The sequence below is a fragment of the Eleutherodactylus coqui genome, chromosome 3 (assembly GCF_035609145.1).
Source record: "Eleutherodactylus coqui strain aEleCoq1 chromosome 3, aEleCoq1.hap1, whole genome shotgun sequence".
NCBI classification, from domain to species: Eukaryota; Metazoa; Chordata; class Amphibia; order Anura; family Eleutherodactylidae; genus Eleutherodactylus; species Eleutherodactylus coqui.
In genome coordinates, this window is record NC_089839.1 from 100237023 (window position 1) to 100254049 (window position 17027).

The 17027-nt window shown below is 42.2% G+C and overlaps 1 protein-coding gene across 3 annotated transcripts in view; it reads right to left on the reverse strand.

Annotated features, from left to right (window-relative positions):
- The window catches only part of PLEKHG1 (pleckstrin homology and RhoGEF domain containing G1), a 251462-nt gene that overhangs the window by 27346 nt on the left and 207089 nt on the right, over positions 1–17027 (reverse strand). For all 3 annotated transcript variants that reach the window (XM_066595929.1, XM_066595927.1, XM_066595926.1), the window contains 6 exons: positions 13324–13424; positions 12098–12167; positions 10350–10396; positions 8858–9008; positions 5880–6011; positions 1971–2153 (listed from right to left, as the gene is read on the reverse strand). In XM_066595929.1, coding sequence (XP_066452026.1) covers positions 1971–2153; positions 5880–6011; positions 8858–9008; positions 10350–10396; positions 12098–12167; positions 13324–13424 — 684 coding nt within the window. The remainder of the gene's footprint in view (positions 1–1970; positions 2154–5879; positions 6012–8857; positions 9009–10349; positions 10397–12097; positions 12168–13323; positions 13425–17027) is intronic.

Consider the following 17027-nt stretch of genomic DNA (forward strand, 5'->3'; position numbering starts at 1 on the left):
CTCTTTGCATCATGGGGTTCCATTTTAATAGCTGAAATCTGTATTCAAATAGAAGCCATTATCATTAATGAGGAAAACTAAGACCCAAAGGTGCAAAATATGGTCTCCCTTTGATCTGGTTTCCTCTCTTTTCTATCATTTTTGGAGAACACAATGGCATAGTCGATCATGCTATTGTGTCTGCCAAAAATGATGGAAAAGAGGTCAAACCAAGATCAAAGTTTGCACTTTTGATCTTCGTTTGCTTCTTTAATGTCATTGTGTGAATGCAGCCTTATACTCCTTGAAAACATTGTACTCACAGACATTGCTGCACAATCTATTTAGTATATAGCTAGCATATGATTGCAAGAGCAATTTACGGGCACAAGGTAGCACTTCAAGTAGAACCTGCTTGAATCAGAGTGCCATCAAACTACTAATGACCACTTGTCTGTATGTATGTGTGTCTTCTTCTCATGCTCCACCCCTGGTAACGTCATCGCTTGCCCACCAGTGATACCATCAAAGGTCCTACAACATATATAAAACTCAGAGCCTGACCGACAGAAGAACAACAAAGTTAGGGCTCTTGGAAGGGGAGGGCAAAAATAACAAAATGAAAATACAACTAAGCCATTCTTATCTCAGACACAACTCAGCGGTCCTGATAGAAGACACCGACCTACCGCCACCACAGAGATCCAGTGGGCTGAAGGACCTGCAGTAACATCACTGCTGTGGGAGGAGCCATTGTGCAGTTTGGTAGAAAGTACTGTATTGTATACTGGATAAGCTGACAGCAACCATCAGGACCTGTGATGACTTCACCGTCATGTGAACACCTACCTGGGTGGAGTCAGGGATCACATGACCAGGGGTTGGTCACTATATCCAGGACTCTGCTGAGCTGGTGATGCCTGGAAATCAGCATGGATGTACCACAGCTGTGTGTGTGAATCAGGATGCATGTAGTAGAGCTGTGTGTGTGATGTGTGTGGATCATAATGGATGTAGCATGTAGCACAGCTGTGCGGTGCATTGCGCCACCAGAAACACTGGCACTATAATTTCCTAAAAACTAATCATTTTGAAATCACAAGCCTTCATATATAAATTTAGTTCATTAAAAAGGGTTGTCTAGTTGTAAACTATTGATGGCCTATGTTCAGCAAATACTATCAATAGTAGATCAGCAGGGTTCTGCCACCCAGAACACCTATTGAGAAGATGTTCACCAGGGCACTGTGCTCAGCTGATTTCTGTAGGAAGCAAACAGCTCTGTCCCTATAACAGTTTAGTGGGAACTTTGCCTGTAAGACCAAGGCTCACTATTGCAGTGGGAACAGAGCTGTCAGCTTCCTGCAGAAATTAGCTCATTGCACAAGTGCAATGGCCCAGCATATAGCCGATTGGTGGGGATATTGGTCATCAAATTTCCACTGATCTACTATCGGGGGCCTATCCTGCTAATAGGCCATCAATAGTTTGCAACTAGACCACTCCTTTAAACCATTCTAAAACCAGGGCAATGTGTGTATATATATATATATATATATATATATATATATATATATATATGAGAATCGTAGTCTTACTGGCTCTCTGTTAATAAGACTTTGAGGTAGAAGAAAGCTTACAACACAATGATTACCCATGTTGAAGAGCTCATAGTCTTACCTCTCGTAGTAAGTGTTGGGTTGAGACATCTCATGTATCTTAGAGTTATAAGTCTTTATACATAAAACCATATCACTTACAAGATACGAGAATCCTGAGCATGAATATTAGCCTATCAGAGGTTTAAAATAGTCTTGATTCTCTAACACAAGCTTCTGTCATGTCCTTTTCACTAACCGTTGTTTTCAAATGCGTCACGAAATGCTTCATGTGACCGCTAAATCACTGCTAGGCTGTCAGACCGCCACAAAGGGAACCTTGTTACAATGAATGCGATGTAGCACGGCCAACACTCCAGAGCTGTGACCTACCAGGATATGGGCTTTGTATGTGTAAGAGTCATCTCTTTTCTTTGTGATGAGGAGCAGCCTGTCAAACAGAAACAAAGTGCGTTCGTTCTTGGCTCGTTGAAAACGAAACGTGCCCTCTAAAACTAGCTCGCCATAACTCGTCAAGTCCGGTCCTTTCCAGTTCGTGAGCAGACTCTGAATCTCCTAAAAATGACATCAAGTGAGAGTTTAGAAGCCACAAGGATAGGTCAGCACCATTGTTAAAATGTAATAAAAATTGGAGCGCCATAAAACTTTAAGACATTCAAATTCAATAAAATATGGGGGAAAAAGCTACAATCTTTGTCATCAAGCAAAAGCTATAGTAATGAGCATGCAGGTGACCTAGTCAAAGTAGCCATAGGAGACTCAGGGTCCCAGTCAGGGGCAAGAAAATTGTATTTTTACATAGGGAAACCAACATAGGGGCATACTGAGGGCTCTCAGCTGCCATGTATTTCAGTCTATTAAGATGTTCCTGTAGCACATCTTTAATAGGAAGCCTGTTAAAATACAGTATAATGCAATACTACAGTATTGCACTATACTGTATAAACGATCAAATGATCGCGAGTTCAAGTATTCCCTGGTGGGAATAAAAAAAAGGTATGAAAAAAATAAGTAAAAAAAAGTTTAAAAGAAAAAAAAAACCCTTTTCCCAGTTGTTGCATCAGGGAATATTTTTAACAAATCTGAAAACTGGTATTGTACAGGTCCAATTTATTAAAATATTACATTATTAATTCCACATTATGAACTCCATCGGGGGGGGAAAAAAAAAAACACACACAATGGCAGATTTATGCTTTTTTGGTAAATCTGTCTCCAGGAAAATCTTGAATAAAAATCTATCAAAAAGTTGTATGTTCCTCAAAATGGTACAATACAGACTACAGGTCGTCACACAAAAAAAACGAGCGCCCACAGTGTCCCATCAACAGAAAAATAAAAAAATTTAAAAACATTATGACAACAGAAAGCTATTCTTTTTTTTTAAAAAAAAGGATTTTTTTTTATTTTTTATTAAAGCATTATCTAAAAAAACCCCAATATATACTTGGTATCTCTGTATTTATACTGCTCCATAGAAGAAACAACCAAAGTGACAATAATGTTACTTTTACTGCACCTTGAAGGCCACAGAAATACCCCCTTTCTCAAATAGTGCAATTGAGTCATTTCTTTCCTGATTTCACCCAATTTTCATATTTTTTTAAAGTCTTCCAATACGTTATATAGTAAGTTAAATGGTATAATTGAAAAATTAACTGAAACTGCAAATTACAAGCCATCATGTAGATATGCCAGAAAAATTAAAAAAAGCTATGTTTTGGTTTTATTTTTTTTTTAAGTGGAAGGTGCCAGAACTACAGAGTCAGACCAGGACGCAAGCGCATCAATGACCTTTGGTCATAAAAGGGTTTAGATAGATATATCTTTATCCCAGGCATGCTTAATGTTGATTTTCCAATTATATGTGCTGAAACTTTGCTCCAAGCAGCTACTACTGTTTAGTAAACTAGTATAGGCGTTCTCATTGGGATAGAAAACATATTACGTCGCGCTACTAACTACGGTAATACTTTGACTCCTATTGATGTAAAAAAGGTTATGTTGCTGTTCGTTAAACTCAGTTTAGTGTCCATGCCCTCCTCACACGGTAATACATATTTTATACCTATACACATGCATATATACACCAAATACTGTATATTGATCAGTATTTTAGTATTACAGTTCTTGTGGCCAAAGAAGATATAATTTATTCAAAACATTCAAATTTTATTATTTTTTTTCAAAATCTAGAAAGGAAATTTAAAAATCTCATTCTTCATTCATCTTTTACCGTTCGTTTCTATTTCTCTTAATGTGCTGCTATTGGTTTTACAAAAAATGTAATTAAATTTTATGGAATTGCAGCAGCCAAGTGTAAAATGAAAATAGCGTTAATTACGATATGCTGGTGTATTTACTACTAATGAAAACCAGCATCTCATAGAATGATTGTAGCACATGAACCGTGCGCCTGCCAATGCAGAGAACACCACTGCGCCTGACCAATTATGTGGAGAGGCTGATAATGCTGATCTGCTAAGTTAACTCAGGCCAACTTTCACGGATTACTACCAAAATTATAAAATTGTCCAACGTGCGTAGCGATTACATGGTTTTAACTTTAATTTCTCTTTTAACCCTTTGCAATCCAATTTTGGATTCAGGCTTCCCTAGGAGTTTTTCTCTTTCTGCCATTATACAATAGCGTCATCTACTGGCTAGCGCCAGTACTGCGGTATGGGACATGCTGGAGAGGCCCCTGACAGAGCAGCCAGTAATATACAGTAAGAATACCCTACCAGACGTCTTCCAACATTGGAGCTGTACAGCCTTCAATCAGAATGTCTGAAGACTTCAGACAGTGAATTGGAAAGGGTTAAAAACAATTATATTTTGGACTTTCACAATATGCAGTATAACACATAAAATGATTATGTATTGTCAGTGGTGTAACAATAGGGGTCGCAGAGGTTGCAATTGCGACCTGACCTCTAAGGCCCCCTTCACCACTGATATCACAGTGAGGCTTCACCACCTCCTCCACCCATCCGAACAATTAGTGCACAGTAACGTCTGTTTCACACACAGTAGTGTTGCACACACTCGCACGCTGCTTGTCGTGCGACTCCTCCGGCTGCAGTGCTACACATTCTCATGCTGCTAGTCGCTCGGCTCAATCAGAGCATAGCATAACTTCTCCTCCTTCTCCTAATGTCACTGATGAACTGGAAAACGGAGGAGTCGTTGTGCTATACTCTGATTGAACTGAGCAATGGGCAGTACATGAGAATGTGTAGCGCTACAGCCGGAGGAGTCGTGCGTGCAAGTGTGTGCAGCGCTGCTGTGTGTGAAACAGATGTTACTGTGCACTAATTGTTCGGACGGAGAAGGCATTAAGGTTTTTTTTGTAGTGAGAAGGAAACTGGAGGTGGGATTCTATTACACTATAGAGTCATGGGAACTCAATTCATAGGGGTGCAGGGAGCTCTACTACCTTAAAAGGAAAACATGGGGACCTCTAGCATTGAATCCCTGCCAACCAGTTGATTTCTGGTGCCGCTGTCACTGGGGTCAACAAAGCACTGACCACAGCGCAGCGGCCCGGGTTAGTACTGCAGCGCAGCTCCTTTTGAATTCAATTAAGCTGCACCTGCAATACCAACCCAGTCCTCTACACTGTGGCCAGCACTGGCTATTTCCTGACTGCAGTGACACCAGCCCTGGGAATCAGTGCAGCGGGTCCCCACCAATCATCTATTGTTGGTCATCAATAGCAAAAAATAAAGAACGCCCTGAAATAAAGGGGCACAAGGGCACAGGGGGCTCTTTTTATATGTCTTAAAAGGGGTTGTCAAAATTAAATTTAAAAAAAATCCTGCCTCCCATGTATAAAAAATACATCCCCTGGCTCCCCGTCACGTCCACTAACAGCACTATCACTTACTTTATGGTCTTGTGGGGATGTGACACGTTCCCTTTAAGCTTGAAAGAAAAAAAAAAGGCAAAAAAGGAAAAACTCTTTTGGTCCCTAAGGTCCCATTCACATGGCCATATTTTCAGGCTGTTTGCTATCCATGTACTCCATGGACAGCTCATAGCCACCATAATAGCCTATGAAGCTACTCAGAGGCCATTTTGTCTCATGGACCATTGAAAATTGCTGTATGTCCTATGAAGATGGAGCAGAGTCAGGCATGCAGTGACCATAGTCTGGGAACGCCGCACAGCACACGGACAGTGTCCATGTCTTGTGTAGTGTTTTTTAGCTCAGTTTTTACAGGGGCAACTCACACATGGCCATATCAATACAACCTTACCCAGCAAAGACATAGCTACCTGAAGTCTGATGTCATGTTCATGCTTCCTTTTCATGTCATTAATATGCCATGCGACCCGCTGCATTGTGTCAATGGCATCAAGGACAACATCATACCCCTCTGTGTCTTTATCCAGGTGGTTCGATATCTCCTGTAACATTGAAGTAGTAACGGTATGATACATCTTCCAGCAGATTCATGTAGTCCCATATAATACAGTTTTATAGAAATTAATTTCCATCATACTTGTATTTTTAATGTATTATTTCACAAAATTATAACGTCAATAAAAATGATATGATTTAAAAAAAAAAAAGTTAAAATTATTTTCCAAGGTAAACTGTCCAAGTGCAATTTTTAACAACAAATAGTCCCCAAAAAGGGTTGGAAAAGTTTACTAAACATTAGAGATGAGCGAGCATAATTGCTAAAGGCAAACTACTCGAGTGAGTAGTGCCTTAGCCGAGTACCTGCCCGCTCGTCTCTAAAGTTTCGGGTGCCGGCAGGGGGCGGGGAGCGGCGGGGGAGAGCGGGGAGGAACGGAGGGGAGATCTCTCTCTCCCTCTCTCCCCCCCGGCTCCCCCCTGCTCAATTCCGCAACTTACCGCTCACCCGCATCGGCAGCCGAATCTTTAGAGACGAGCGGGCAGGTGCTCGAATAAGGCACTACTCGCTCATCTCTACTAAAGATCCTTCTATATGAGCAGATAAATTGCCCACAATGAGTGGCAATTGCCAATATAAAACAGAGACAGAGAGCTCCTGTACAGACCACTGGAAATGGGAAGATGCAACTATACCTCTGCAGTGCCACCTATTGGAAGGCAGCATACCTGCAAGTCAATGTCAGACTTTTTAAACAAGACTTGTAACAATAATTGGGAATTGTAAGCCAAAGCCTGAATAACCATACACAGACAGCTGTTTTGGGGTGATTGCTCCTCATCAGTGTGCAGTAAGTTTCTGGATTAGCTAGTTAGAGACCTATAGATGTTGGTGATTAAGGGTATCATTTCTCCTTAGAGAAAGCACATAGGAGGCACGAGGAGACTTATAAGGCCATCTATGCTCCTCTGGGAATTATGCAAATGGAAGATGGAACAATATCTCTGTAGCGCCACCTATTGGAAAGGCAGGATTCCCACAAGTCAATGTCCGTCAGTTACCTTGTAGGTAACAATAAACAAATAAATTGGCACTGCTCACATGGCCCAATAGTGTGAGACTCAGTGCTTGGAATGTCTTTCAGAATGGACTGCTGCCTGGTTCTCCTTTCTGGACTCTAATACCCCGAGCTGACCATCAGACCACGATCCCGGGGACAGAGAGCTCTGTACCGGCTCAAATTACCACTGCAGAAGGGAAGTACAACTCTTATTGTCAGCAGGAACAACAGCAATGCATTTTAATACTGGACTGACCTCTTCATTAGGGCGGGGTGACTGGAGATTTGCCTAACCAAGTGGCCAGTCTGGCCTCCAAAAGTTGTTGCTGCTGTCCCTGCTGTCAACACCAGAGTTAACTTACCTTCTGCAGCGGTCATTTGCATTGATACGAAGCTCTCCATCTGTCTCTGGGTATAATAATATTGGGTTATAAGTTACAGTCATAGTGCTTTTTTCTTATTGCTATTGAGAGGAGTAGAGAGAAGTGATGGCATGAACATAGAGATGTTACTGCAAACGACAAGCAAACTCCCGCTTACACGGGAGGCATTACAGACAAGCTTTTTTAGATAAACATAAAAGTGATACAGACATATTTATTGTTTGCTGCTGAATCGCTCTGCATGTTGTTGGCAAATACAAATGATTTCTAACCAACAATCGTTCTGTCAATTATCCCTCCCATGTAAAAGACCTTTAAACCTTTTTGATTGCTTTTTATTAAATTTTTATTGAAGGCAGCGTGACTAACAATGCACAATTCTGGCACGGTGTATTTTTTTTTCTGATGACGTCCACCTTGCAGGATAAATAATGCGTTACTCTGATATACCAGATTTTTATGGACATGGTGACAACATGTATGCATTTCATTTATTTTAATATCGGAAAAGGTTTTATTTTTAAATAAGTGTCACTTTATTTTTCTCCAATATTTTAAAAAACATTTTACATTATACCGCATTTTGACAGGCAGTCTATGAAGGCATGCCATAGACATACCTTCATGGGCATTTATTCATGGCATCTGTGGGAGCCTTCAGAAGGCCCCCAGCTGCCATAGTAAGCAAATGGTACACCACGGTCATCTTGAAAGAGGGGCCATTTGGGACGCCCGAACAATGATTGTGCCATTTAGAGGGCAAACAACCACAATTCTTGTTACCGCTGATCACAGCTGTTGTTGGTGGGTGTCTGCTATCACAGACAGGCAGCATCTGCCTTTTATGGAATAGGATCGACTCGCCATCCTGCTCAATATAAACCCCGCCTACTCATTTAGCTGTAGGGAAAATAGTATAATACATCACCAATTCAAATAAATGGGCGACCATATCATACAAGGTTACGCAACGTCTATTAAAGCGGAAACAATTTTGTTGAGCGGGTCTATAGTACAGCATATTATAACACACGGCATGACTGCACCAGTAGATATGACAGCAAGATTATAATCTGTAACTTCCTTTTATAGGATTAGTAGATAAATACAAAGTAACAATGAATGTGCCGAAATAAAATATGTAATATAGTCAATGTTTTTTCTGGCAATATTTCTATTAGGTCTTATCTTCTCTCTTAGCCAACAGATACGGAGTTGTCTTGAGAGCGCTGGTGGCAGAATCTTAAACCTTTTAGCAGTAATAATAAGCAAACAAGGACTTGCCTTAGGTCATCAAAACTATAAGCCTATGTAATCAAGACTATGACTTTCACTGCCAGCCACACCTAGTAACTGATCGTAAGCCAACCTATCAGTCTCGATTTGTATTTGGCAACAATAACTAAATATCATCAATCCTCCATTAACTGTTCTCTCGTGAACACTTACATGCAGCAGCAGATGGTACTTAAGGATCCTTTGAACCGGTTTCAGAAGGTAGGACCCCAGAGGAAGACTATGTTGTAGGACTTCTTGCCTTTCTCTGAAGAATTTTGCAAGAATCTTGTTTCGCATGCACTCTGTTAGCACAGCCACTGACCTGTAAATATAAAGGTGACTTCAATTCTAATTGCAGAATTCAATCAATAGCAACTATACAAAGACAAGCAACAACTACTGTGATTTCTGTTAAAAGGCATTATAATTGCTCAGATACATGATGTCATGTACAGGGACATACAGTAGATCAGCCATAGACATAAAATTTCCCTCAATGGATCTCGATAATTTTTTCCATCCGTTAGATACCACAATTGGACTTTATCCTGTCCCATCGTATTGTTTTTCCTCAACTGCTCAGCTCTTAGCCAGGAAGAAAAAGCTCTGCATGCAGTGTCCGGTATTTTGTGCCAGATCTGCGACAGAACCTCAGACCGAAGCTTCTAAAGCAGATGTGAAAACACCCTTACCCACGATACTTTGCTGTATCCTGTTTTTGGGCACCCCTTGGAACAATAATACTTAAAGGGGTTGTCCCGCGAAAGAAAGTGGGGTTCAGCACTTCTGTATGGCCATATTAATGCACTTTGTAATGTACATCGTGCATTAATTATGAGCCATACAGAAGTTATTCACTTACCTGTTCCGTTGCTAGCGTCCCCGTCGCCATGGTGCCGTCTAATTTCAGCGTCTAAACGCCCGATTAGACGCGCTTGCGCAGTCCGGTCTTCTCCCTGGTGAATGGGGCCGCTCGTGCCGGAGAGCTGGTCCTCGTAGCTCCGCCCCGTCACGTGTGCCGATTCCAGCCAATCAGGAGGCTGGAATCGGCAATGGACTGCACAGAGCCCACGGTGCACCATGGGAGAAGACCCGCGGTGCATCGTGGGTGACGATCCCGGCGGCCATCGTGCTAAGGTAAGAAAGAAGTCGCCACAGAGCGGGGATTCGGGTAAGTACTAAACTGTTTTGTTTTTTTTTAACCCATCCCTTGTGTTTGTCTCGCGCCGAACGGGGGGCTTATTGAAAAAAAAAAAAACGTTTTGGCGCGGGACAACCCCTTTAATAAACATATAAGAACGCTAAGAATTTCAAGAGGTCTTCTAAGAAACCTAAATTAGTTTGCCAGAACCAACCACTCAGACTTATTTTTTTGTAAACAAATTGGCAATAAATGTGCACTGAAGACAACGAGACGGGGGAAGACAACGAGACGGGGGAAGACAACGAGACGGGGGAAGACAACGAGACGGGGGAAGTCAATGAGACGGGGGAAGACAACGAGACGGGGGAAGACAACGAGACGGGGGAAGACAACGAGACGGGGGAAGACAACGAGACGGGGGAAGACAACGAGACGGGGGAAGACAACGAGACGGGGGAAGACAACGAGACGGGGGAAGACAACGAGACGGGGGAGGACAACGAGACGGGGAAGACATACCTCGGATAGTTGGTGCAGTATTGTGTGTAGATGTGAAATTCTTCACTCTGGGGAAAAAAGCAGTTGCATAATCATTCATTCTTCTGAATATATAATAAGTAATAGTTGGTAGTTTAAAGGGGCTTTACTTAGACGGTAACACACATAGTCCAAAATTAGACCAATCAAGTCATAAAATCTGATGCATCTACAGATAGTCGTGCATGTATACAATTACCTTAAGGGCTCCTTCACACAGGCGCTGCGACTTTCGGCCAGCCATGTCATGGCTGCAGCGCGGCCGAAAATCGCATGAATGAGAGGCGGTCATGACCAAGTCACTGCTGCATCTCCCGTTTATGCACCCGTCCAGATGGCCTGGGTGCGGCGAGTAGCTCTGCTAAACTCCTTCCACCCTTCTCTCCGCCCCATGCCGGCTGTTGGCAAAAGGAGGGGACGGGGCAGGAGCTAGTGTCCTAATCTCCTGCACCATCCTGCCCCCTACCTTTGCCAACAGCCGGCAGGGTGCAGAAAGGGGGAGGAAGTTTAGCAAAGCCGCTGCTAAACTCCCTCCCACCTCCCTTTTCTGGCAGCTCCCATAGGCTCCCATAGGAGTCTATGGGACCAGCTGGTGTATTTCGGCTGAAAAGGTAGGTCCAGAACTAACTTGGATCAGTTATCTTTTTCGGGTGACTGTTTTTACGCACACCAAACAATCAGTTATCTGAACTGATGCATTGGAATTTAATGCATCAGATGGTCGCCTATGTCATCCGGCCGTGAAAACGGGGGCCGATATACGCTCGTGTGAATAAGCCCTAAAGCATACCTATCTGAAAAAAAATATGCAGAAGCTGCACTTCTGCATTTTTCCTCCTTTCCTGGTTTCTGTAAACTTACATTTTCCAATGCAAGGATTTATAATATTGAAATATTACATACGATTTTATTGCATTTCTGTACTGATTCTTTTACATTTATTGCTTTTGTTTAGGGTTGATCAGAAGCCATTTCTATAGAACGCTCCTCTGTTTTGTGTCTCCATTGTATTTTATGTTTTTAGTGTGCTTGCTTGTTTACATGGCAAATGGCAAGTGCCACAGATGACCAGAGATGTTATTTTGCTAATGTCTCTTTCTGCACCCCTTATGTCCATATCAGCAACTGTACTTTTCTATACCTTTCTTAAAACGTTGCTTTATATTAAAGTGTACCAGAACTCCAACCCATTTCAGGCTGGGCAGGAACTGCCCTTACTCTTCTTCAATGGAACTGGCTACAAAAAAATAGAAAAAAAAATGTCCCCACAAACACTGCATGACTGCAGCACGTTTAATTCCAAGCCATATTTGTATTAGCTTTGATTTTATCTATTCTGTTTTATTGAAGATCACAAATGATTTCTATAAAATTACTACGGTATATAAGGCCTCCTGTCCACAGGCGATATTTCACTGCATTACCCGCGGCGATAATCCGCACTCAAGGAATGCAATGAACACTTTCCATAGGATAAAATGAAAAGCGCAGCCCAATGTACACGAGCGGAAAATCGCGTCAATTTTCCGCTCGCGTATAAAAATCGAGGCATGCCGCGATTTTCCACAATGATCTATCATTATGTAAGGTTCATCATGAAAAATCGCGGTGACATAATGCTCCCCTGCAGTGGCTCCTGCGGCAGTATATCGCAACGCCTGTGGACAGCCAGCCTAAAGCTACTTATTCTGAATGCCCTTTGTGTGGTGGGTGTTTTTTGTGTGCATTACCTTTGAAACAAAACATTCTGCTATTGCAACTGGGTCATTGTCACAATTTTCTAGTTCTTGGAGAAGTTCACTGATGAAAAGGAAAAAAAAAACATTATTACACAGAAAAAAGATACAGGCTAGTGATTGTTCCAGTGCTACTGGTGTGGAATCACGTGTGAGCGCATCCTGTGACCAGAGCTCTGGATAGGTGTAGAATGAGGACAAAAATAAAGACACGCTTTTCATACACGTATGTTATCAATTACCTGTGCATTAAAAAAAAACTAAGGGTGAAAGAAAGGGGGGTGAAGCAAAGCCAAAAGTGTCAAAAGCCTGAGTCCTAGATATAAGACCAGGACTCAAACAGCTTTGAGGAAGGTTATAGAAGGCAGATGGTGGAGGTGCGGCCAACCAGGTAGACCCACCAATGGTGGGTGGACTAGACATGCAAAAACAAAAAACTGGTATCTTGGAGCAAATCTCCAATGAAAGTTGTGAGACAGATTTCGGAGTAAACCTCTTCAATATCAAACTAGGAAATGCATCACAATTCTTCGCTTCTTCTGGTGTCACAGCCCGGTCCTCTCCGCTCCGGGTGCCACAGCCCGGTCCTCTCCGCTCCGGGTGCCACAAGCACTTTAGGTCCATATCTCTGCGCTCCCAATAGTGATGTATTTGCCAGCTTGACTAATAAAGTTTTTCACCCCAAAATGTGTATCTTTTCCTGGTGTTTAATTCACTAAATAAAAGAGAAGTTGGATATTTCATAAGATCATCTCACGCCTTTCATTGGAGAGTTGCACCAAGATACCATTTTTTTGTAGATTCACATTAAAAAGGCTGGACCAAGTACACAACTCCTCTTCACACATTCGTTTAGGGGATATGATCATCATAGAGCAGGGTCCCCCGCTCCCCTTCTTTGAGCCAAAGTGGAAATTTGCTTTGTTAAGAGCAGCTCCCATTCTGATAGACTCTGAGCCATCCTTGTATTACAGGACAGCAATTCATCTGATTGCCCATCTGGTTACACTATACTTCCCTTACGGTGGTTGCTACGGGGAAAATGACTGCTGCAATGGTTTCCTCGGCAAAGTCAGCTATTTGCTTGTGTTGGGAAGCAGGACATGAAACAGTCAGCTGTTCGCCTCGAGCACCATATTTTGAAAAAGGGCTGTCTGATGGCACAATCAAGAAATACTTTAAAACTATAGCAGTTTTTGTTTTATCATGAATCGACAAACCTGTTGAAATTGTAGATATCGCGGATATTTCCGAATAGGGCTGATCTCTCTTCTGCTCCTAAGGAAAGTCTTGTTTGGTCAGAGATGCAGTTGAGATAATCCTGAAATTAAGTAAATAATTAAATACATAGATAAAATTTGAGGTAAAAGAAAGAAACATGATGTTAAGGAATAAAATCATTGGCTTAGCTAAAAATCAGTCCAGACATTGGCATATGACATTGCCAAAAAGATATAAAAGGTTTCCCACCGAGTCAAGCAACGAATCAATGCCAGGTCAAAAGAACGACACGCCTATAGATGGTATTATTGAACCACAGGAGTACACAAGTAATACTGCAACTAATGTTAAGAGCTTACTGAATTGATTGGAAAGATAATTATAAGGCCAGTTGGTCAAAGTAGCTGCTATCAACCACTATCAGGCTGTGTATGTCTAGGGTTTCTTGAGCCCACCAGTGAAAACAACTCCAACCTTCATCTATTCAGAATGTGTGCACATCCACTATTGTAAACATTTTTTTATTGCACACGGAGGACAAATAATTCAATAAGGTCTAGTAGATTATTTGTGAAGCAACAGCATAAGCATTATATGCCTGAGGGTCCTTCAAGACGAGTAGATTACCGTTTGAAAGAGCGAGTGAAATCACTGCTAATTCGCTCATTCTCGTGCAGCCTGTTTAGACAGGCGGATACATCATTGCCACGTTCAAACGAGAATCTTCAGAATCGTTCGGTCTTTCACACTCGCTCTATTAGTGAATGAGAAGCACTGAACGAGCGCGGTTTAAACCAAACGATAAGCAAGGGAGCCAATGATGATTTTTATGCCTGAATAAAATTAAGAACGAACGAAACGCGTCTGATTATTGTTAGTCGTTCAGGCAGTGTCTATATTTAAACTGAATGATTATCGTTCACTTTCTCTCGTTTGAACGATAAATCGTTTTGTCTAAAAGCATCTGTAGTGCCAACTGATTGACTCCAATGTCAGCATCAAATAACCTCGTCTCCAAATTGGAGCCCATTATTGTAACAAGGCACAGAGAATTCTTCAATACTCTGGTGGGGGAGTCTGACCCTGAGTGTAGTTATCCTTCACCTGCCTAAAAAAAATGCAAGGAGGGTTACACTGAAGGTAAATAGTCACCCTGGAGGACTAAATGGTTCGGATCTTCTTGAGAAGCCTAATTTGGCCATGAAACTACTGTAGCAATTTTTAGACATTCTCTCTTTTGCTCATTAGCTTACAGGTGTGATCAGTGTTGAGAGTCTGGGTCATTTACAAGAGCAAGTCTGCTTTTGGAAGAGTCAATTTATCATTTGAACAAGCGAGAGACATCAACGCTCACTCGTTCATTCTCATTGAACCTGTTTAGACAGGCAGATACATCGTTGGCTCATTCAGAGGAGAATCATTCAGTCTTTCACATTTAAGGTATAAGTGAATGAGAACAAATGAATGATTGCTGATAAGCAAATGAGCCAACGATGGTCTTAATGCCTACATTAAACGAACGATGAATGAAAAGTGAACGCTTATCGTTCATTGTTCAGTCATTGGCTTGCGTTTAAGCTGAACAATTATCGTTCATTTTAGTTTGTTTGTAATCTAGGACTTATGTGTGAGAAACTGAAAACACTGCATTTTCCATCCACAAGATACTGGGCGCTAAAACTCATTGGCAAACATATTTAATACAGTATTTACACCTGTGAGACTCTGGCCCAATGAACTCGGGTGTATTTGCATTGTGGAATTCAGAGCGGGCGTTCGTCTACAGATTCCACAGCAATTATTGGCCATAGACATGCTATGGAAATAAATTGCGATTTTGCACTCCCGTGGACAGCTTCCATTGACATTGCAGAAGGGCCGCGGATTCAATGTCATCGCCTAGTGACAGCGCAGCATTTTCTGAACTGTGCATGTGCACTGGCCGGCATATCCGCACTACAAAAGACACAACTGCAGACAGGTACACAGGGGTCACTGGCCAGGCACAGGGTCGGATTCCGCCGCGGAATCCCGCATTCGGAATCTTACCCAGCCGTGTGCATTCGGCCTCTGTCTCAGACAACTATCTTTTCTAGATGCGACGTTTGGAACTAAATTATTGATGCAAAAGTAAGGAGGCTCTTTTATACGGCGCACATGTCCAACAGGTAATTTCAGCAATGCTTTTATACAGGAACAAGGATCGCTAATGAATGGAGGAGGAGTGGGCCGAAGATAGTCTGCCTCCATTCACAGTAAACAGGTGGTGGTTCATAAAATAAACCACCACCTGTTTACACAGCCGATCCGTCGCTCAGTTTTTGGCATGCAGAAACTAAACGACGAATGAGAAGTGAATGAATTCTGATTTGTCATTCAGTCGGGGCATGTAGCTACACTGACCAATTTATTGGCCCGTGTAAAAGGGCTCTAAGAAGAGAGATTCCTTAAAGGGGTTGTCTCGCGGCAAGCATCAAAATTTTACTTTACCCCATTCCCCCTGTCACACCCTGGCATAAAATAGCAATTTAAAGCGGTTTTTAAACCGCTTGCTACTCACCGATCCGACGAAATAAGGAGTTATAAAAATCTTCTGCCTAAGATGGCCGCCGGTCCTTTCCCAGGGATGCACTGCAGTTGCCTCCCATGGTACACCGCGGGTCTTCTCCCATGGTGCACCATGGGCTCTGTGCGTTCCATTGCCGATTCCAGCCTCCTGATTGGCTGAAATCGGCACACGTGACGGGGCGGAGCTACGATGACGACGCGGTAACCAGCTCTCCGGCACGAGCGGCCCCATTCACCAGGCAGAAGACCGCACAGCGCAAGCGCGTCTAAAAAAGCAAGAAGCCAGCGAAATTAGACGGAGCCATGGAGACGGGGACGCTAGCAACAGAGCAGGTAAGTGAATAACTTCTGTATGGCTCATATTTAATGCACGATGTATATTACAAAGTGCATTAATATGGCCATACAGAAGTGTATAACCCCACTTGCTGCCGCGAGACAACCCCTTTAAGGCTAAGAGTCCCAAAAAGAGGACTTTGGTTGTATCAGGTACTTCTGAAGCACATATCGGATTATGGCATAAGGTTACTAGGTGAAACGAAAGACACATGACATATTCCAATACACAATCCAAAATAACAAATCCAGAGCACACTGGATTGGATCTTTAGTATTCAGTTTCACTTACACAAATAAACCAAGTTTGGAGGTCTCCTAAATTGTATTATTTAGCACTGTCAAGTACAGACTGCACAGCTCTTTTATTTCATATATTATTTATATAAGTCGGAGACATCTGTGAGGTCTTTCATGTTTCTTCTGCCCGCTAACACATTTTATTTATTTTATTCATGGTCAATGTATACATACGACTGCACACTCATCTATTTCCAGTAGATATCAACAGTATTTTATCTTTTTATTATATATTCTTCTGATGTATGAAGCCAAAACTAGTATTCAACCAACTGCTGTCCATTATCCACTCTAACAACTCATGAAGACAACCCCTTTATTTTATGTTAACCCATTAAGGACCAAGCACCATAAGTTTATGGCACTTGTTCCTGGGCTTTAATCCAGGCTGAAAAGTATGGTGCATGTGTAAAAGCTCCCGTTCCTGCAAAGTTGAAGGAGCAGGTAGGGTCCTCTGCTGTTAGTCACAGCCGAGGACCTGAAAGAGTTGGGTCTTGGG